Source organism: Halichoerus grypus, chromosome 12 (genome assembly GCF_964656455.1).
Source record: "Halichoerus grypus chromosome 12, mHalGry1.hap1.1, whole genome shotgun sequence".
Taxonomy (NCBI): domain Eukaryota; kingdom Metazoa; phylum Chordata; class Mammalia; order Carnivora; family Phocidae; genus Halichoerus; species Halichoerus grypus.
This window is the reverse complement of record NC_135723.1, coordinates 19468855-19489916: the sequence shown is the minus strand read 5'-3', so window position 1 is coordinate 19489916 and position 21062 is coordinate 19468855. Positions and strand designations below refer to the sequence as shown.

The 21062-nt window shown below is 45.2% G+C and overlaps 1 protein-coding gene across 6 annotated transcripts in view; it reads left to right on the top strand.

Annotated features, from left to right (window-relative positions):
* Nucleotides 1-21062, top strand: part of LOC144379724 (uncharacterized) — a 217589-nt gene that overhangs the window by 3181 nt on the left and 193346 nt on the right. For 3 of the 6 annotated variants that reach the window (XR_013443084.1, XR_013443083.1, XM_078060030.1), the window contains one exon: nt 4352-8303. Coding sequence is in view for 4 of the 6 variants with exons in the window: in XM_078060030.1 (XP_077916156.1) it covers nt 4352-4500 (149 nt within the window). In the remaining 2 variants the exon portion in view is untranslated. Of the gene's footprint in view, nt 1-4351; nt 8304-17561; nt 18298-21062 lie in introns of those variants that run through there. The other 3 variants (XM_078060031.1, XM_078060032.1, XM_078060033.1) reach the window with 3 other exon arrangements.

Sequence of the window (21062 nt, the reverse complement as noted above, 5' to 3'; positions counted from 1 at the left end):
CAAAATCTGGGAAGAATGTTCAGATGACTATCACATTGACTGCAACACTGGTCATTTTCTGATTTGTTCTTCAAATCTGAGCTAAGAGCGGGGAGCTCTGGGTACAACATGTTCCACTCTCTACCCGGGCTGTTACGGAAAATAATACATGTAATGCAAAATTGTCCTGTCTGAGGTAGTATTATTGAGTCCTATCAGTGGTAGTATAATTATGGCTGAGTTATCTACCTACCCATTATTTTACTTTCTCTTTGCTGTTTATGAAACATGTGCCAGGTTATGATACTTGCGATTTAAGGATGTCAAGGGGTGAGAAGGAATGTGTGTTAGGGAAATCATATTGTTGGCAAACTATTAACATTCCTTTGTGTTTGTCAGTGGTAATACCAAGTTCTGGTGATTTTATTAGGAAGATGAGACTTTGTAACTCATTCTCAACCAATATTTATCTTTCTCCTGAAAAGATAGTGTTTATTACTGCTGAGTTCAAAACCTGAATTTTGTCAATAAACACAGTTCTTTTCTTTTCACTGATGTATTCAACAATCATTCTAGGAAGATGTAAAAATCGGGGTCCCTGCATGGCTCAGTCAGTTAAGCGTCTGCCTTTGGCTCAGGTCATGATCTTGGGGACCTGGGATCGAGCTCCACATTGAGCTCCACATCGGGCTCCCTGCTCAGCGGGGAGTCTGCTTCTCCCTCTCCCTCTGCTCCTCCCCCCTGCTTGTGCTCTCTCTCTCTTTCTCATGTAAATAAATAAAAAATCTTTTAGGAAAACTGTTTTAGAAAAATGTAAAAATCACTCCAAATTTATTTAAATTGTGCAATAGATTAACTCAGTGGGCCCAGTGAATTAATCTCAAAATAATTAAAGTCTTTTTAAATTAAATTTTAATTTTTAAAATAATTTTTGATTTACAGAAAAGTTGCAAAGTTCCTATGTATACTTCACCCAGCTTCCCGTAATGTTACATCTTCTATTACCAAGAGACACGTGTCAAAAAAAGGAAAGTAACATTGGTGTATTAATATTAACTAAGCTACAGAAATTTTCAAACCTCACCAGTTGTCCACTAATGTTTTTTACTGCTTCAGGATCCAATCTGGGATACCACATTTAAACTATTGAGATCTTTGTTGAAGGTGTGTTCAGGAATGGAGGGAAATGAGTAAGACAAAATCATTTTCCATTCTGTTGAAGACTGAACAAAATGCCTGAGGATTCAGTATATGGCAAATTGCTTCGACTCTGGTAGGCCCCTGCTCAGTGGCTACCTGGGTGTTAGCACCTTGGCTGTCTCCCTTCCGCGTCCGGTTCCCAACAGGTGGCGGTGACGCCCTGTGGCATATGATTGATTGATCCATGTGCCTAAAGCCTGATGTCTGCTCTCATAGCTCTAGGCCCCACCACCCGTTGCACTAAATGTAAGCTTTTGGAGCACAAGAGAGCCCTCTTGCTGCTCGGAAGTCCATTAGAGCAGTGGTTACAATTTAGTGGTCAATAACAGGGCTGTGTTGTTGTTAGACTTCCCAGTTTAAACCCTGCTTCTACTTTGTGACTTTCAGCAAGGACTTTAGCCTTTAAGTTTCACTTTTCTCATCCCCATTTCGCAGAGAGGAAATGAGAGTTGTAGTGAGGTTTAAATTGTGTAATTTTCAGAGATCGTAAGGAAGAGGGCCCAGTACAGAGTAAGTACTTAGTAAATGTTACCTGCTATTATCACTGTGTTCCAGAAACTGTGGGTGGCCCGATCTCCCAATTGGGTGGTCAAGAAGTAACCAAGACTCAATGTTAGAGCAAAAGCGTAAGGAAATCAAACTTTTATTTATTGTCCAGAAGAGGATGAGAGTTCTAAGGAAGACTATTCCATTGATAAAAGGAAAGAAATATGAAACTTGGTAATAGGATTCTAGAAAGCAAAGAAAATGAAAATTTTCACTACTGCAAATCAGGTGGGGCAAAGGTCACGCTAATCCTCTTTGTGTGGGTCCAATTTTAATCTATTTGTGGCTGAAGTGAGCACAGTTCTCATCACCATCTTAAGCTTAGCTCACATTTAAGCAATGAATAAACAGGAAAGATGTCCTAATTTGTAGAGATTAATTTTATAGTGACCATCAGGAATACTTCAGTTAGATTTCTACAGAAAAAAGGCATATTGTATAACTTTTATAATAAACATAACTCGGAATTTGCATGGTGTTTGGCATTTTTCAGAGACCTTTCATACTCCCTTTTTCATGTGACTCTTGAACTAAGGGAGGGTGTAGGAATTATGATATATATTTTGTTGAGATAGAAGCTCAGAGGGATGAAAGCATATCAGAAAGGGCCTCATAGCAGAAGCGATGCAGCGTCAAAGCTTGAGGGATGTGAAGGGGGTTCTCCAGGTAGATGGGAGGGAGGTCCAGATGGAAGTGCAGCAGAAGGTAGGGAATGGTGAGAGAGGAGAAGGGAGTTCTTTTGTGAGACCAAACACCTCAATCTGATGCTTTGACTAAGGGGAGCAATGTAGAGGCAGGGCTTTCTGTGCCAGGCTAGGAGTTCAGACTTTATTCTCTGCAGTGAGTTGCTTTGAGGCAAAGGACAGTAACACGATCAGGTTTCAGTTTAGGAATATCACTATGGCAGTAGTATAAAAGATAAACTCAAAAGGAAGTTAGCGGGGAGGTTCAAGAGAGCTGATATATTCTAAACCCGTTGGTCATGGGATCTCAGGTCCCAGATGGGTGACAATGAGCAGAAGCAACCAGCCAGTTTAGCACCAGCAGCAGAATACTGCCTGCAATGAAAGCACGAGATTTAGGGGCAGAAACCACTCGTTCCTGCTCTGGCTTTATCAGACTTGGAAATTTTCCTGATGCATTGCCATTTAATTTCCTTTTGCTTACCTCTCTGTGTAATGAGAGTGCAGTATTTGTATAGTATCAACTTAAGTATGTTAAATAACATCGATGGAGTACTTCCAACAACAAATCAGGACTTGGGAATGAAGACAAATGTGAAAATGTCTTATGCTGGTCCCAGAATCCTACCCAGGATAGAGGGTTCAGCAGGCTGCCTAAGCTATGTAGCAGGGTGGATATGGAGAGTTTAGAATCCAATTTTGAGCTGTTTCTATCATAAGTAATGATTCCAGGGACTTCCACGTTTTATTGTCTCCCTGGAAAGTAGAGTGGCCCCACAGAGTTATACAGATATATCAAGTTTAATATTGTATTACACCCAGGGATCTCTCCTGAAACCTGGTAGGAAACAAAATAAAATGTCCACTAGGTTTGTATGGATGGTTTGTTTATTCTACTTGCAAGTGCAGAGAACTGACTTCCTGCCAGAGAGAGAACAGGGTGTGATAGATCTGGGACAGTAAACTGAGCAGATGAAGTGCTTTGTTTTTAGCATGCTGGACAGGATCGCCCCAGGACCTGAACTTTTTATATCTAACATAGGAAACCCAAAGAAATGCCCTTCCCTCCTGATTCTGGTCCTGTGAATTTTGTCAGGACCTCCATGATCTTTTGAGTGCCTTTGTAGCACTTATTAAGAGAGAACAGGCTACCACAGGGGACCACTTTCAAAACTGATCAGTCACATGCCCAGGAGGTCTGTAATCTTATCAACAAACAAATCAATTTCCTAACATGATATGAAGAGGGTAAATAGAGAAATCCCTGAGTAGAAGCTGGCCAGGGAAATTCTGATGCTGACAAAATTTTGGCAGTGGAAGTTTGTTTACAATTTCTCTTGGAGGCAGAAGAAAGTATTTTATGCAGTAGCATGGTTTCTAGAAAGTTAACTGTAAATGTAATTTTTGCAAGTGGAATTTTACTTTAAATGCACTTCAGGAGTTAGCCATTTAAAGGATTCTTTTGGAGAACCTCTTGTGATCATTCTTTATCCTTCATAGGTTTGTATTTTTTATACTCTTTGCCCATCCCATTTTTCTAAAGCAAGAATTATTTGTCATTGTCTTACAAGCTAAATAAATTGGTCTTGGCTTTCTGAAACAACTTCTTTGGTCTTTTCTTTTTTCCCCCTTTTTTATTTTATTTTTTTTAAAGGTTTTTTAATTTATTCATTCGAGACACAGAGATAGAGAGAGAGAGAATATGAGCAGGGGGAGAAGCAGAGGGAGGGGGAGAAGCAGGCCCCCCGCTGAGCAGGGAGCCTGATGCGGGGCTCCATCCCAGGACCCTGGATCATGACCTGAGCCGAAGGCAGACGCTTAACCATCTGAGCCACCCAGGTGCCCCCTTTCCCCCTTTTTTAGATGAAAACAAGGTTTTTTGTTTGTGTTTAAAATCCTCCATTTTCTTATTTCTTTTCTTCTCTTTTTTTTTCATTTCCCAGAACGACCATATGATAAGAAGCCTAAGAATTTACTGACTTTGACTTTTTATCAAGGCAAAACCCAGAGAGAAGGAGGACAGCCCCAACCACCCTACCACCTGCCTATAGAAATATACATGTATCCTACTGCCTTGTCACAGGGATCCTGAAATGCCATCCTAATACTTTATCTTATGTTAACAGATTCTCATTTTATTTTTTAAAAAGATTTTATTTTTAAGTGATCTCTACATCCAATGTGGGACTCGAACCCACAACCCCGAGATTAAGAGTCACACCCTCCACTGACTGAGCCAGCCAGGTGCCCGTAGAGCTTCACATTTTAAAATACCAATACCCTGGAGCATTATTGCATTAAATGGTCTATTACAGCATAACACTTAATGGAAAATTATCTGATTATTTTTCTCCTGGCAATGAGAAAAATGTGAATTTTAATGGGAGTGTAGGAAAAAAGGGGTAATCTTGGAATCTGGGGCACCATCCTAGAAAGACAGGCTTAACTAAAGGAGAAAGTTCCAGGCTGCCAAGAAGCTGCAGAAGGGATACTGAGTGCCTGGGGAGTATGCTGGAGAAGCTGTTCAGTATCAAAGGAAAGGAAAATGGGAAGCAGAACTAAAGTAAACTCGGGTTCCCGCACAATTTAATTTAAGGAAGACTGGATTTTCTTAGCACATTTAACTTCAGTAGTTGCCAACCATTTGAGAAGAAAGGGAGACCTGAATAGAGACCTTTTCTTTCCAATATTTACTGATCACCCATATAGACTAGGCACTTTGCTAAGTGCTCATCATACAAGGTAGAACCGGATATTTTTGTCCTCAGAGAATTTATATTCTTTAAGGAAAGGCCAAAAGCATAAAAAACTAAGGAAAATATATTTTCAAGTTGTAATATGTGCAATGAAGAATACAAAACCTATACTTTTTGTTATTTTTTGTCTTCCACTCTACAATTTGACTACCTTGCAAAATCTGTGGTACAACAGAGAGAAGTTGGCAATGATTACCATCTTCATAATTTACATCAACTACTATTGATTTAGGTCCCATGTAAGACATCCTGTGTAGGACTTCTAGGGATAATCTTATGGCACTCTCAGAACCCTTGGAAAGGCTGTAAACTTAACATTCTAAGCACTGAGGGACTCCCCAGAGCCAGCTCTAATCATTAAGTAGGTGAGGTGGACCGCTGTCTGTGAGGTTTGATTTTATGATTTATCTTCTTTTTTTTTTTTTTTTAAAGATTTTATTTATTTATTTGACAGAGAGAGACACAGCGAGAGAGGGAACACAAGCAGAGGGAGTGGGAGAGGGAGAAGCAGGCTCCCCGCAGAGCAGGGAGCCCGATGTGGGACTCGATCCCAGGACCCTGGGATCATGACCTGAGCCGAAGGCAGACGCTTAACGACTGAGCCACCCAGGCGCCCTTTATGATTTATCTTCTGTCTGCTATCCCCAGCCTACCAAAATGCCCACCCTTCAGTGGCATCTTCAGAAATTCCAGGGTTGAGAATTCTAATAGACTGCCCTAAGGAGAAGAAAACAGGGAAAGGTGATTAGTTATGGAGCTGCTGGTGATAAGAAGAGAGAGGCATAAGGAATATACCCAGAGCCCCAGAAAAAAAGGTATTGAGAAAACTGATGGAAAGTGCTCCATGTAGGAGAGTGAACTCATGACACTTCCAGATCAGTAACCCAGGTAAAGAGTAGAGTGGGGAACAGAATTCCTCCTAAACTTTAAGGGTAGAGTGGGGAGCCACTTGAGGTCCCTGCTTGTTCAACTGTTATAGGGGACTATAAATCTATATTATGCTAGGCTGCATGTGCAGTCCTAAACATTCTTTTATGCATGTGATTACTAAAGCCACTACAAGGAGAAGTCAGGCAGATGACTTAAGTTATTTCTCTATTACAAGGATCATTGTAGATAGAATACCCAGGGACAATGTAAAATATGGCTGTGCCTTGTCTCTCACTAGTGAAAGAGGTAATAAGAGGAATATGAACTAGAGTAATCAAGTAAAACTGCTATCTTCTTGAGCCTTTTCATGGGCACACATTTTTTTATCTGCCCGGCATCCTTTGGGGGGAACACATTCCCCACCCTCTTTCCAAAGTATTCCTGGTCAGGTTGTTTGGCCCAAGGATGGGTATGTGGTCCAGACTCAGTCAATCAGAGTATTTTATCTTTCTAGTCACAGTGATTAGTTCCTGAAAGAGCATTTAGCCAGAAGTCTCTCTGGTTATTTACCAGCTATCCAGAAAAATACCCTTTTTCCAGGATCATAGGCAACTCTGGAGGCGTGAGGCAGCCAGAGTCCATCTGGCTGACACATGGAGTCAGCTTGAAGATGAAGCCAAGCAGAGGCAAACAGGGGATAGGGAGTGAGGGCAGAGAGGTCCTAACCTATACTATATCCACTCTAAGAGATCCTTGTGTGCGTGAAGCTGAGTAGAAGGGCAGGTTTCTACCAGTCTCTACGTATGGGGCAATCAGGTCTCTGACTCACCATAGAACTAGTTGTCCTCGTCAGAAGGGGACATTTCTCCTAGGACATTTATCGTGGAAGGGACCGATGATAGCAAATAACCAGGTGGGACTATTTGCAGTTATTTGCCTTGGGGTAACTTCGAGTTTAGTGTATACTTGTCTGCTCTCTCTGAAGCCTTCCTGTGCAGCGCATTCTCCACCCCCCTCCCCCACCCCGCTGCCTTCTGTCAACCTGCATTACCTTCACCTAGGGGAAAAATGAGTGAGGAAGAAATAGCAAGACTGAGATAGCATCCAGACCCAACATAATTAGTCTTCTTGTCTTTCTCAGACATCAGTCTTCAGAATGTTTGAAGGCAGAACTGTGTCTCCCACTCCTGGATGGTCAAGGTCTTACACAGCACCAGAACTTAGGAAGCATGTCAGTGAACATGAGTAAATCTGGAAGGGCCTCTATTCATATTTAGCCTGAGAAAGTCATTGCTTTGGATGAAAGCACTGCCTCTCCAAGCATCCTCTTAAAAAATGCAAATACTCAGAGGAAACGTAAGGTACTGCCCTGTTGCCCAGCAATTCTCGTTTTTGGCAGCTATCAGAACAAGGGGAAATACAAACACTGGATTTTAGAGAACAGTCTGAGTATGATAGAAAGGGCACTAATTTGGTTAACTAATTTGGAAAACAGTTTGGCATATCTCCTAAAGTTGAACATTTGTATGCGTATGATCCAACAATTCATTCCGAGGGATGGACCCAAGGGAAACTCATGCAGATTTACAACAGGAGATGTGTGCAAGAATGTTCACAGTTGCACTGATCACAGTGTGAAAACCTGGAAACAGCTCAAATGCCCATCAACAGGAGAGTGGATGGATGAATTGTAATATATTCACGAACTGACTATCACATGGCAATAAAAACAAATGAACTACGCTAATTCACTACAATGTGGATAAATCCTAGAAATGAAACATTAAGTGAAGAAAGCAGATGTCCTAAAAGTATACAATATCATATAATTTGTATAGAGTTGAAAACAACTAATATAAGAATATACTTTATAAGCTTAAATCTTAGTTCATTCAAACACTGCCTGAAATCTTTGGAAGGATTGACAGAAGAGGTAAAACTTGAATCATAAATATAGTTGGATTGACAGAAAATGAGTGATCTGTTCTACTGTGTGATTAAGCATAGACTGAGGCGGGAATATGTTTGGTGACTAAGAAGATAAAAAGATGATCCTATCAAGAGTACAACTAGACCGTGAGCTTTCTAAAAGCTGGTATTGTGTGTTATTTATCCTTGTATCCCCATGGCCTGGCAAGGTCCCTAGAAAAATAGAGTTCAACAACTGTTTGTTAAGTGGATTAAATAAATGAATAAAAACATAACTTAAAAAAGAATATACTTTATAGAACTACATATAGATGCAATAAAACTATGTATTTAAAAAACAGAGGAATTCTAGATGATGGTTGTATTGAGTGGGGACATGAGGGGAGTGGGCTGGGGGACCCCATGGTTAGATGAAAGTTACAGGGGATAGGGAGTGAGGGCGAAGGGCATTATTAAGAACGACAAAATTAGTAAGTCAAGACAAAACTGGTTTAAAAAGTGCAATCTCTGAGTGATGATGATGAGGGAAAGGTGAAGGGAGACAGGGAAAGGTTCGGGGAGTAATGCTGGGGATGAATTAGCATCGCTTCACCAAGAGCTCTGGAGACACAGGGCTGGTAAGTAGGCAGGTGTGTCTGTTCAGCCACATGGGAGGTCTTCAGGGAGGATGTTTCGAGAGATTGTGCCTTAGAGTAGTCCTTGCAAGGGAGGAGGGTGAAGAAAACCGTCAGACTGGGTCTCTCCAATGTAGAGATAACCACCCCTGGGCACCACTTCTGGGCTGCCTCTGTGGCCCCTTTTGGTAGCAGTTAGGGAAATCAGATCTCACAGCCTGTGTTTCAGCTGAGGCTGGAAGTGGTGGGAGAAGCCAACATGTCAGGGCATGTGGCTTATCGGCCCAATGCCCAACAGCAGCAAGGGGAAGGTCCTGACTCTCCCAGGCACGACTCTAGCCGGCCCCAGGTGGAGTGAGTTCCTGGGCTATAAGGGTCACTGAGCCAGAGCCGGGGCCGGAGGGTCTAGGCCAGAGAGGCACCAAGGGAAACGAAGAGGAGCATAAAATGTGTCCTGTATGAGCAGGGGCTGGGGAGGTCAGACCCAGCTTTGAACCCCTGTGTGAATTTGGATACATTTCTTAATTTCCCTCGCGCCTCATAGGGAATGTATGAATGGTGAAAGCTACCATGTTGGGTTGTGAGGATTCGAAAGAGATAATGTATATAATGCGACCAGCAGTCTTTGGCACCTCAGAAGGCCTCAAAAAATGGAATTCCCCTTTGTGCTGCCTCATGCCATGAAGCATAAGGGGGATAGTACTGGATGGGGGAGCAGGCCCGGCTTCATTATCCTTCTCTTCTCCTCATCCCACCTCACGCTTGTCCTGACCCTGGGCAGCCCAAGGGCATTAGGCCCCTGTGTTAGAGGGTGTTAGAGGATGAAAGAGAGAAGACAATTCCCGACATTGATAGTCCTGGCCTGTACCTCTCCCCTGTGCTCTTGGCTTGTGAAGCTTTTGGGTGTAAAGAGGCACCCCAAAGATGGGTGTTTCAAGCAGGTAAAGAATTCGCCACCCCCCTTGCAATGATATTCTTTAACTATCTGTCTAATATATACTTTGGTTGGGGGCAGAGCTGGCCCCAGCAGGACAGAGGCACCCCTTTTCCAGTGTGTCAGGAGTTGGGCCTGGGGACTGGAGGTCACTGAGGCAGATCTCCATTCATTTCAGGGCTGTGTTAGCTCCTGGATGACTTACTGCCTGTCGACCTGGTCATTCTTGTACGAGTCTAGAGCCCCTCAAAGGGGACTAGACCTCTCGGTAACTGATGGATGTCATTTTAATCAGGATCCCCTTTCTTTTTGGTCTTTTAAGAACATCCATTTCCTGGTTTGTCGCCTTACCCGGTTATGTGTGCACGCTGTCATAACACTCGCAGGTTCCTGCGCTGGAATACTCGCCAGGTCCTAAAATAAATGCATGCTGCTGTTTTGGCTGGTGAAATGTAGTATTGCGTAAGTGGAGCTTTCGATTTGGCAGATCTGAACAAGGGATTTAAGTTTTCCTTTCTTGTTCTTAATTTGGTGTCTAATTTGGGGTAAAATGAAATTATATGGGGATCGGAAGAAAGCTCTCCAAAGGGGCCCTCCTTACCATTAGTGCATATTTTATACATGCCCCAACTCCAAGACACACCTCCTCAGGAGCCCTTTCGAGGACAGAGAACATTCCTAATCACTAGATTGCCTCTCTTCCCTTTGAGTTATCCCCATGTCCTCCACAAACATGTAAAAAATTCTGCAGGAGTGGCACTCCTGTGCACTCTTTGCAAATTTTCTTTGGTCCCCCTCCAATGTCCACAGATCCAGTTGGCCCCAACTTCTTTCTAGTGGATAGTGGGCAAGGAAGTAGGACGTCATCTAAAGACTTCATACCACTGACTGCAAGTATTACTGGAGAAATAACGTTCTGCCTGCTCCCATAGTACCTCTTGGGCCCGCAAGAGCGAAGCCTGGAATCCTACAATTAGAATTTCTTTCCTTTGGCTAAATTTTGAATGTTCCTAAAAGAACACTGTATTAGAGGACTGGCATTATAAGGTGTCCTGAGTCATCTCTATCTTTAATGTGAATGGGGAGCAGCTTGGGTCAGTGGAGGCTCTGAGGACAGCTGGAGGATGGGAGGAGGAAGAGAGGCTGTGATTAGGTAAGCTCAGGACACAAAGAGAGCTTCCACTTTGATAGGAGCCGTCTAGGGCCTACTTACAGGTGGCAAGTAACATTTTGACATTAAATTCCCTCTCTCTTGCCAGCAGAGGTGCTCCCTGCCTTTAACTTCCAAATTAGAAATGTCTATTTATGGTAGCAATGGAAAACCAGGTACGTTAGCAAAGTCAGCAGAGGTTGGAAAACCCCTAGAAAAAATACCAGGAAAGTGTCACCCAAAACCCAATTTATTTTTTAAAAAGTTAAACACTAAAAAAAAAAAAAAAAAAAAAAAAAAAGTGAGAGTCAAGAAAAAAGGCTCCTCGAAAGACAGAAACATGCACTATGATATTTTCTGCCCTCTCTTTTTTTGTCCTGTGATATTAGGCCACCCTTTATGAAGGTCATCGTTTCTGAAAATCAATAACTTTAACTAATTGTTAGGATGTCTCCTGAGGCAATGGGAGATAATATGGTAAGGAAACACTAGGCAGTTGCTGAATCAGAGGAAGGGATCATTCCAGAATGCAATTAAGCCCAGCACGGGTGCCCCCTTTTAATCAGATCCCTCACTCTCTGTGGGGCTCACCCTTTGGCCTAGACTTTATTGAGCCACTGGATTAAAGGCATGAGAGCTGAGTCTCATTTTGTTCCATGTTTAATCTTAGAGAAGCCATTTATTCCTTTTACCAATTTTCAGGACGAGTCCTAGGAAGTATTAAGAATCGGGTGTGAATCGTGATTACTAATGTTATATGGTTCTTTTGCAGTTTGCAAAGCACATTTATATGCATTGTTGCATTTCGTCCTTCCCACCAGTCCACATCATCATTATAGTATTGTCACAGTTTTGCGCCTGGGGAAACCGAAGCTTGAAGAGATTCTGTGACTGGTCTAAAATCATAGAGAAAGGGATGGTTCTAAACTCAGGTTTTCTCCCCCAAGGCCTGTTGTTCCACCATTCACAGTGATTCTGAGGAGATGCCAATTGTCCACCACACTCCTCACTCCTAATTTTATTAATAATAATAGTGGCAACAGTGACTGACACCTGGGATGGTCACATGAAGCCAGGTACATCTCATTTCATCCTCATTCCAATCTATGCTATAGATTTTATAACTTATTTTACAGTTGAGTAAACTGAGGCTCAGAGAGTTTAGGTATGTTATCCCAGGTGCATAGCTAGAAAGTGATAGAGACGGGATTCAAATCAAGGCCTGTTTGATTCCCCAGCTCTTAACCACGCACGTTCAAGGCCTGTTTGATTCCCCAGCTCTTAACCACGCACGTTCAAGGCCTGTTTGATTCCCCAGCTCCTAACCACACACACTACTATGACCCTGCTGTATCCTTTGGCTGCTCTTTCAAGGTTTCCGCCCCCTTCCAAATGTCTGATTCAACAGAGCAGAAGCACACAGAGTGCTTGCAAGGTCAGAGAACAGACTACAGGCTATAGGAGGACATGGAACGGACCATGGGTCTTCCAGGACTTATTCCAGTGGGAGACATAACTGACCTGTGGAGCAAAGTTGTAACAACAGATGCTTTAGTCGGGGGGCAGGCATGGAGCTCGTTGGGGGTACAGGGAAAATGGGACTGACCAACCCACACTGAGGCATTAAGTCCCTCCCTGAGGGACTCACTATGGATCCTCTAGCCTGAATCATTCACTTTTTAATAGCAGGATGGGGTGCTTAACCTCCAGGCATCCTTTACTAATAACGCCCTATGGCAAGGCAGAAGGGCAGTGTCATCAGCCGGGTGTGAAGGTAGCAGCCCGTTCTGAACACGGCAGCATGGACCCAGGACTGTAAGACCCCCTGCTTGGTTACAGATGCTCCAGAGCTGAGTAAATCCTAAAAGATAAACTTTGAGGTAAAGGCCATAATACACTTAAGTGCTACTTGGGGTTTGGCTTCGGTTAAAAACAATCAAATGTCCCCAGCCACCTTTTCAAGATATTTAGCTCCTTTCCTCCCTGAACAATCCTGGCAGACGGGTGTGGGAAGTTGGTGAGAGAAGGTCTGGGAACAAGACAATTTGTCCAAATCCATGAAAAGAAACCCTTTGGAGATTTGGAGGAGGTGGGAGAATCCATGTGTCTTCCGTCTTCCACCATTCCCTGGGAAGAAGTAGAGCAATTTTTCTCTGTTGAGGCTCATGGTTCTCAGCCCTGGCTGCACATTAGCATCAGCTGGGGGACTTTTTCGATCTACCCATGCCTGGGACCTACCACCCCAAAATCTCCGGGGGTGTGGCCTAGGTACTGTAATTTTTATAAGCTCCCCAGAGGATATTACTGCTCTAGAATTCCACAATCAGAAACAAAAGAATTGACACAAGCGTCCAATTACACTTTCTACCATTCTGGTGCTTTCGGAAGGGAAACAGTCATTATAGGTTACTTTTAAAGAGGGGAAGAGAGGCAGAGAGCAGAGAAGCAATTCGTCAGGACAGAGGGCTGGTGAGGGCAGGGGTGAGGGCAGGGGTGAGGTAGGAGGAGCCTCCTTTTCTTTTTGCTCTCACACATCCTTTCTTCTGGTAGTATATTACAATATCAGTAGTCCTGAAGGCTTAGCTTTCTATGTTCCCAGGCAGGAGGTCTCTACTCCTTCCCTGGCGTGACCTTTCCAATGAGAACTATACCACTGTTTTAATGTGTTTCCTGGTAAGGAAAACCCACATCTTTCTTTTCTAAACCTCAGCTCTTTGCAAGCCCAAGCTGCGGGTCATGAGACGCCTGCATCTGTTTAGGAGCCAGGGACCAGGTTTAGTGCATTCTGGACAGAGCGGAACACGTGCACATGCAGTGAAAACGCATTCAGACCTACCCTGTTCTCAGCTTTCCCAGCATGTCTGCCACTGAATCTACAACAGCTAATTCTTTTAGGGCACAGAGCTAAATCTCCCAGGGGGCCTGGCCTGGAGCTGCTGCCTGAATTGCTGCCTGCTTAAAGGTGAACTCGTGTTTCTTGATTTAACTGGGTCAGTTCTGTTGTTTATTTCTGCCATTCAATTTCAGGGCTGAGCTGGCTTCTGCAGGAGGGCAATTGACGGAGAGTGCGGGCTCTAAGTGACTGGGGCAGGTGCTCAGTAACCCCCTGTGAGTATTATTTAATTTTGTTCCTCCCCCAGCCTCATGGTGTATGTATGAGTTGTTATGTGACCGAGTTCTATTTTTAACTGCCAACATGCTCTGTTCCACTGGAATCATGTTCTTTAGACACTGCATTATGCAAGCTGGCTCCAGAGTTTGCCAGGAGTGCTCAACTAAACTGTGACAATTCCCAGCCCTAGTCACTGAAACCCCCACAGTGACGCAAACAGCAGGCTTTCTTGCTGCAGAATAGAGTTGCAGTTGTGTCCGGCGCTACCTGATGAGAAAACCACGTCTGGCCACTTTGATCAGCTTCTCTCATCTTGTCTCCTGCCTAATCCCAGAATAAATCCTGTGGGTCTTGGGGGGAGGGCATTCACAAGGCTGCTGGTGAAGAAGATGAAACTTGAAACAAATCATAATGAGGCACAAGCAATGTAATGCTCATTGTAACGTATCTCCTTGGGTTGCAAGCAGGAGAGGAGAAACCGTGGTTTAGGTGGAGGGCATCCTGTGGAGAAGCCGCTGTCATGGAGATGTTCCTGTTGAGTCCTTCATTATCCTAAAGGGAGTACGTTAGATAAGTCCATTGGTGGGCTCCTGGGTTGTTTTCTCGGGGTAATCAGAGAGAAGTGGCTTTTGAGAATTGCGCAGAGCCTGGGGTTTTCCCTCTGACTTCTTCTGGAGGACCGGAAGACCGGCTTATTCAAGATGACCTAGAGAAGGGGCAGAGCCAGCAGTCTCTGCAGGGAGAATGTTAGTATCAGTCAGGATTCTTTGGTGGCAAGCAATAGAAACCAGCTCTTTAATAAGAATTAACCTCCTTCAAGAAGAAAAGGACTTTAGAGAATAAGTTCCATGAGAGCAGGGCCACCTTGTGCACAGCTGCCTCCCCGGCAGAACAGACCTTGAACCTAGTAGGTGCTTAGTAAATGTTTGTGGCCTGAAAGAAGATATGGGGTGGACCAAAGAATTGTTAGGGAAGACTGAGAACCACTTTCAGGAAAGGAGAAGAATGAAGCATCTCTGGAGGGGTTTAGGTAGCAGGACTGAGGTCCCTGACAGTTTCCTTGGGACATTGCTGCTGAAATGAATGATCTCCAGCTACTCATATTTTTGAGTGTATATACCCATGCATCAAAATCGAGAGGGAGAGTGTATTAGAGTTTTCCAGAGAAAAACAGGACAAATAGAATATACACAGAAAGGGGAGAGGGAGAGAGAGGGAGGGGGAAATTATGATAAGGCATTGGCTCACACAATTATGGAGGCTAGCAAGTGCAATCTGCAGGGTGGGTTGGAGTTGGAGACCCAGGAAGAGCTGATGTTTCGCTTCAAGGGCCATCAGGCAGAAAGAACTGACGTTGCAGATGAAGCCCAAAGGCAGTCTGCTGGGTAATTCTCCCCTACTCAGGGGAGGGTTGGTCTTTTTGTTAGATTCAGACCTTCAACAGATTGGGCAAGCACCATCCACATACGATTAAAATGTTAATCTTGTCCAAAAACACCTTTGCAGAAACTCCCAGAATAATGTTTGACCAAATGGCTGGGCATCCCATAGCCCAGTAGATGCATTAAATTAACCATCACAAAGAGGAGGGGGAAGAGAGGGAGAGCACATCTGGCCTAGTTTGATTCATAGGACCATCCCTTTGGCCAGTAGAAGGCAGGTTGTTTTGCTGGGCAATTCCAGAGACTTTGCACAATGGAGCAGAACTTATTTCCCAAAGGGAAAGTGGGGAGCTATTACCAGGAGAAAGGGAAGTGGATACTGAGAAGCCACAAGACAAACAGCTGGCTCTTCTTTAAGGAGTCTTACTTCATCACTTGCTTCTGTGTGGGTTAACAGCAAAACACATCTCTCTGCTTTGACTGCCTCTTTCAGCTCCTCTTCTCTGTGTGAAAGGGAGAGCAGCTGGGATGGGGAAAGAAATAATTTCTGTCCCTTTGCTCCTTTACCTCCAGTCATGAGTAGATTCAACTATTTGAGGGTAGACCATCAGCTCCAGACCCTTACCCTTAAAGGTTTGTTCTAATGCTTCAGTGTTCAAATGCTGGGTCACTGAAAAGGCTCCCCAAACTGTAAAAGGTGCTCACAAGACAGCTCTGCCCCAGAAGAGTTTGAATCTATTGTATTCTGGGTATTTTCCTTCTTTTCCATTTTTTACCTAATACGGGTGTCATGTAGCTGTGACTGCTGCTAACCCATGAAGTACCTTTGTGAAATTAAAAAGGCACCCGTTCCTCGATGCTTTATATCCACTGGTCAGAAATTGTCATAATGGACTGATTTTGTTAGAACATGATGCTGCTATATACCAGAATATTGTCATAATAAGTCTAACATGCATACAATGTCAATGATGCCTCCCTAGGTATGGCACTCTTGTGCAGTGTACAACATGTCCACCCATACATGGCAGGCCTGAATAATCAAGGGAGAGGTAGACCACCAGAGGCCAGAAAGCACAATTTGTTCAGTGCTTTTGTGAAAGCTGTGTGTTTGTGTGTGTGTGTGTGTGTGTGTGTGTGTGCGCGTACGGGGGTGGGATATTCCTTTTCCTTGGTTTTGACCAATAACTGAGCTGCTGATCAGATACAAGATAGAATTATGAATCTAAGACTCCTCTAGCATGGCAAGGACACCATACTCCCCCCAAAAACTGCCTGCAAGGAATTAGGGCCTTCTGCTTTCCTCCCAGGAGGGTTCCTGGGAGACATACATAGCTCAGACCAGACCAGCAGGGAGAGTCAATGGACAGCTATTGCCACTCAAGGGCACATCCTCTGTGATAACCTTTTCAGAGGTTTGTAAACCTGACTTCTGATTAACATGAATGGATTGACTCATTGCAAATTCCATGGATTCATGGTGGGGAAGACAAGATCAATGGTCCAAAATGAAAACAGGTAAGATAAAAATGAAAGAAATGCTAATGTGGTTCTACCCTCTATATCTTAAAGGATATTACACATATGCCTGAGATAGGCATAGGCCACTTTATGGACCACTGACCTAGAACATGTTACCCCCCCTTACAGCACCTGTGCAGACAAGGCTGATTTAAAATCCTGCCCCTGAGCCTGAAGTCATAATTATACTTACAACACAGTGGTCTCTAGGGTAGGGGTTGGCAAGCTATGAACTTCAGGCCATATTCAGGCCTGCTGCCCGTTTTTATAAATAAAGTTTTATTGGGACACAGCCATAACTCACTTGTTTATGTATTGTCCATGGCTGCTTTCATAATCCAATGGCAGAACTGAGTAACTGCCACAGAGACCATTCTGTCCGCAAAGTCTAAAGTACTTATCTGACCTTTTACGAATATGAAATCCAACCCAGGCTCTGGGCGGTCGGTCAGTCTTGATTCTTTCCTGTTGGAAATGAAGGGTAAAACTGGTTTGCCATCCCTGCTCTAGAGTTAGGCTAGTGTTTGGAGAGTAGTTCACTGTGCTAAGGAGGCCGAGTTAGGCCTTGCTTTCTTTCCTGGGTATCTAATCTTTGCTAGCTTCGTTAAAAATCTAATCCATCGGCCACCAGGGCGCAGAGAAGCAAGTGTGGATGAAACGGGTCACCTAAAGCCCACGTCCCGCACAGCATGGTCAGCAGCGTCCACTCCCCCGCCAGTGCCTCCGGGACTTGCCTCCAGGTGGCTGGGTGTGCTTCTGCGCACCGTTAACACCAACAGCCCCCCAGAGGGCTGCAAAAGAGGTGCACATCACCAAAGGGGCATGGGAATCTGGGTCGAAAGGTTTGAATTCCTCAGGAGGATTTTTCTGTTTTTTTAATTTCAGGTTTGCAGTGGCAGATGGAGCCGGAACTGAAACGGCTTGTTTCTGCTGGTCCCGACAATTCCCGACTCTAACGACACTCCCTTATCCTTCCTCTTTGGCTTCGGCCCTTGGAAGTAGGTAGGGAGAAAAGGAGTCCGAGCTGCGAAAGGAGGGGAAGAGAAAAGGCGGGCAGAATGACGGGCGAATTATGTTCTGAAATTCTGCAAGTGTTTAAATTCACCGAGGTGGTTGAATTCGAAGCTTGATCAAGTGCCCCCGTCTCCCATCAGGTTCGGGCAACCGTCACAAACGGTGAGCGAGCAGCCCGAGCCCTTCCTGGCGGGCTGAGCGGGGGTCAGGGGGGAACCTGCGGTTGGACCCCCGCCCTCGGCTCGCCCGGGCCCGCCCCCCTCGTGCCAGCGCCGAGTCTGCCCCCCACCCCCAGCTGCGCGCAGGGCCGGCCGTGGAGAGGAAACCGGCCGCCACCGGCTCCGGGCCACGAGGACGCGGTCTGGTCCCGTCGAGCGGGCTGCGGCAGGAAGAAGGCAGGCGGCGGCCCTCTCCCGCGGCCCTGTGGCTTCCGCTCGCCGCCTGGCGGCTCAGAAGGCCCGGCGCGTGGCAGGCACCCCAAGGTGCCGCCCGCGGCAGCGGCAAGGCGTCCCCCCAGCTTCGCAGGGAAGACGCGAGGAGAGCCGGAGCAGGACGAGGGAACCCCGGGGCGCTGCGCTTCCCCACGGGGCCTCCGGCGTGCGCACACGTGAGTACCCAGGTCGCGGTCGGGGGGGATGCCCCGCTCCAGCGAGTTCAAGGCTGCCCACCCGCGCTTTTCTTCTTGTCTTCGTTTTTGTTTCTCTCTGCACCCCTTTGGTGGGAACTGGTGCTTTCCCGTTCCAGAAGGTTCTGTGGAGCTGTTAATCATGCGGCTTTGGCTTTCTAGCCACAGAGGTGGTTCCTGTTGGGAGAGAAAGCTCTTAGATGCCCTGCGTGTGTGTCAAAAAGACAAAATCCTCATGGCTCTGTGCTGGCGACCATGCGTCAGGGTTGTTGATGCGGCCGGTAACCTCGTGAGACAAGGTGCTGTCTCCTCCGGACGAAGAGCAGGCTTGCTTGCTATAAAAGCAGCGGATCCCCCCAAGCTCCGTGTACTTGCGCTGTGGTGCGCACACGCTGTGTGTGGGGTATCCTTCTGGGTTACGCTGTCTGGCTGCTCCCATGAGACTCGGGGTGAGGAGGACCCACGCAAAGACGCTGATGTTCCTGCCGGGTGCTGTGCTGTAAGCAGTAAAAATCTCTCGTCTCTGACCTATCCCTTCTCTTTGGCAGCTTGCAAGAAACAGCCACGGGCCAACTTACTAGCTTGAAAGTAGGGTAAAATGTAAGTACAAACAGGGTGGACATTTGGTTTCCATAAATGGACCCAAACAGGGCTTCTGTGAAGCCCTTTTTAGGGATTGATGTGAATCTCGGAGAGAAAGTAGTGTGCATTTCCCCAAGTTTGCCAATTGTGTAGACAGTGATCTGGCAGCTATAAATGTAGGGGTTTGATTCATACTTTATAAATGTAGTTGCCGCACCAGTTACCCAGAACCCCTCCCTTTAGGGCTTTGGCCTGGTGTCAGTTATAAATATTAACCTGGATTCAAATACTAATCTGCTGTGCGCTCTCCCTCTCCCAATTTAGCTCTCATCTGCACCTGTTGGTGATGAAAACCACTCCCCTTCTCACTTTTTCCTGTCAGCTGGAGAAGTGTGTTTGGGTGCAGGTGAATTTCTCTCCCTCAGTTCTGAGAGCAAGCTGACCAAAGCGTAAAGGTGGATGCCACGGTAGAGCTAACATTTTTGTAGCCTGGGGCCTGGATAGCCTAGGGTATATGTCCCCAGGCACTGAAACTGCTGTGGCATTGAACTTGTGTCTGAATGGCTCAGCACCTGCCTCTGCGAGGACACTTGCTATGCGCCCCTTGTAGCCGTGTACCCGACTTGCAGGTGAACTCTGTAAGCCCATTGGATGCATTGCCTGGGTAGTGCCACTACTACTACACTAGTAGTCTCTAACTATTAAATTGCCAGCAGTAGGGGTTTGAGGTGGTGGTTTTTACTTTAGAACTCGGGTCCTAGGCTTTCTATAATTGAGATTTCAGTACTGTATGGAAAAACTCCGGGGGTTCATTTGAGATGACCTGACTCACATTTGTATGTAGAGACAACTATAAAAATCCAGATTTTGTTGGTGAGGGTGTCTTTTAGTAAATTGTTCACCCAGGGGTGGAGTGAGTCCTGTTGCACTTCACTTGCTCAGGAGAGTGTCTTTTTGTACTTTGCACAAGAGTACCACATGTCCTAATGCTGGCTCTGGTTTGGGGCCACCAGGAAAAGGCCAAGAGAATCACAGAAGTTTCATGCTTCTCCCCTGCCACCCCCCCACCCCCTTCCAATCACTGAATCAACACCAGCAACCACTCACCTTGAGATTCATTGTTAGGTGAGAGAAAATGAAAACCTCACCTTGCTTCCTGGGTTCTGTTACTCACAGCTGAATGAAATGCCTTACTGATGAATGAGAAAATTAAGGAAAAGCTCTAAGTGAAGGGAAACAGGAGAAACTTCTGTCCTGGGTTGAGGTCCAGACCCATTGTCTTATTCTGTGCCCCTGAGCCAGTCACTCTACCCCCAAGTCTCAACGTCAAGGCAGGACAACTGTGCTCTGAATCCTCCTACCCCACCCCACGTTGTTATGTCCACTTTGTATGTTCTGCCTTGGATTCTAGGCCCTGGGTATAATAAGGACACGAGATTTTTCACCCTCCTTCACAGAGTTTACAGGCTGGGGGAATAAGAATTACCTCTATGGTAGGATGGGCACATTTCCAGAAAGAGCTTATTAGCTTATTTCATGGACGCTAGAGCTCAAGGTCTGATGACAGCTCACCACTCCCTTCGCAGCAAGGCCAATGGAAATTCACAGACGCTTAAACCTACTATTTCATTTCAAAGGACACCTTCTCCCCAGGCAAACATGGGGGAAAGGAGTCCTCCCTGATAACAATGAGGGATTTCAGGCCAGATATTTTATTTTTTCCTGCAGATTGTTTTTTTATTATTATGTTAATCACCATACATTACATCATTAGTTTCTGATGTAGTGTTCCATGATTCATTGTTTTTGTATAACACCCAGTGCTCCATTCAGTACGTGCCCTCTTTAATACCCATCACCAGGCTAACCCATACCCCCACCCCCCTCCCCTCTAGAACCCTCAGTTTGTATCTCAGAGTCCATAGTCTCTCATGGTTCATATCCCCCTCCGATTTCCCCCCCTTCATTTTTCCTTTCCTACTATCTTCTTCTTCTTCTTTTTTTTTTTAACATATAATGTATTATTTGTTTCAGAGGTACAGGTCTGTGATTCAACAGTCTTACACAATTCACAGTGCCCACCATAGCACATACCCTCCCCAATGTCTATCATCCAGCCGCCCCATCCCTCCCACCCCCCACCACTCCTGCAACCCTCAGTTTGT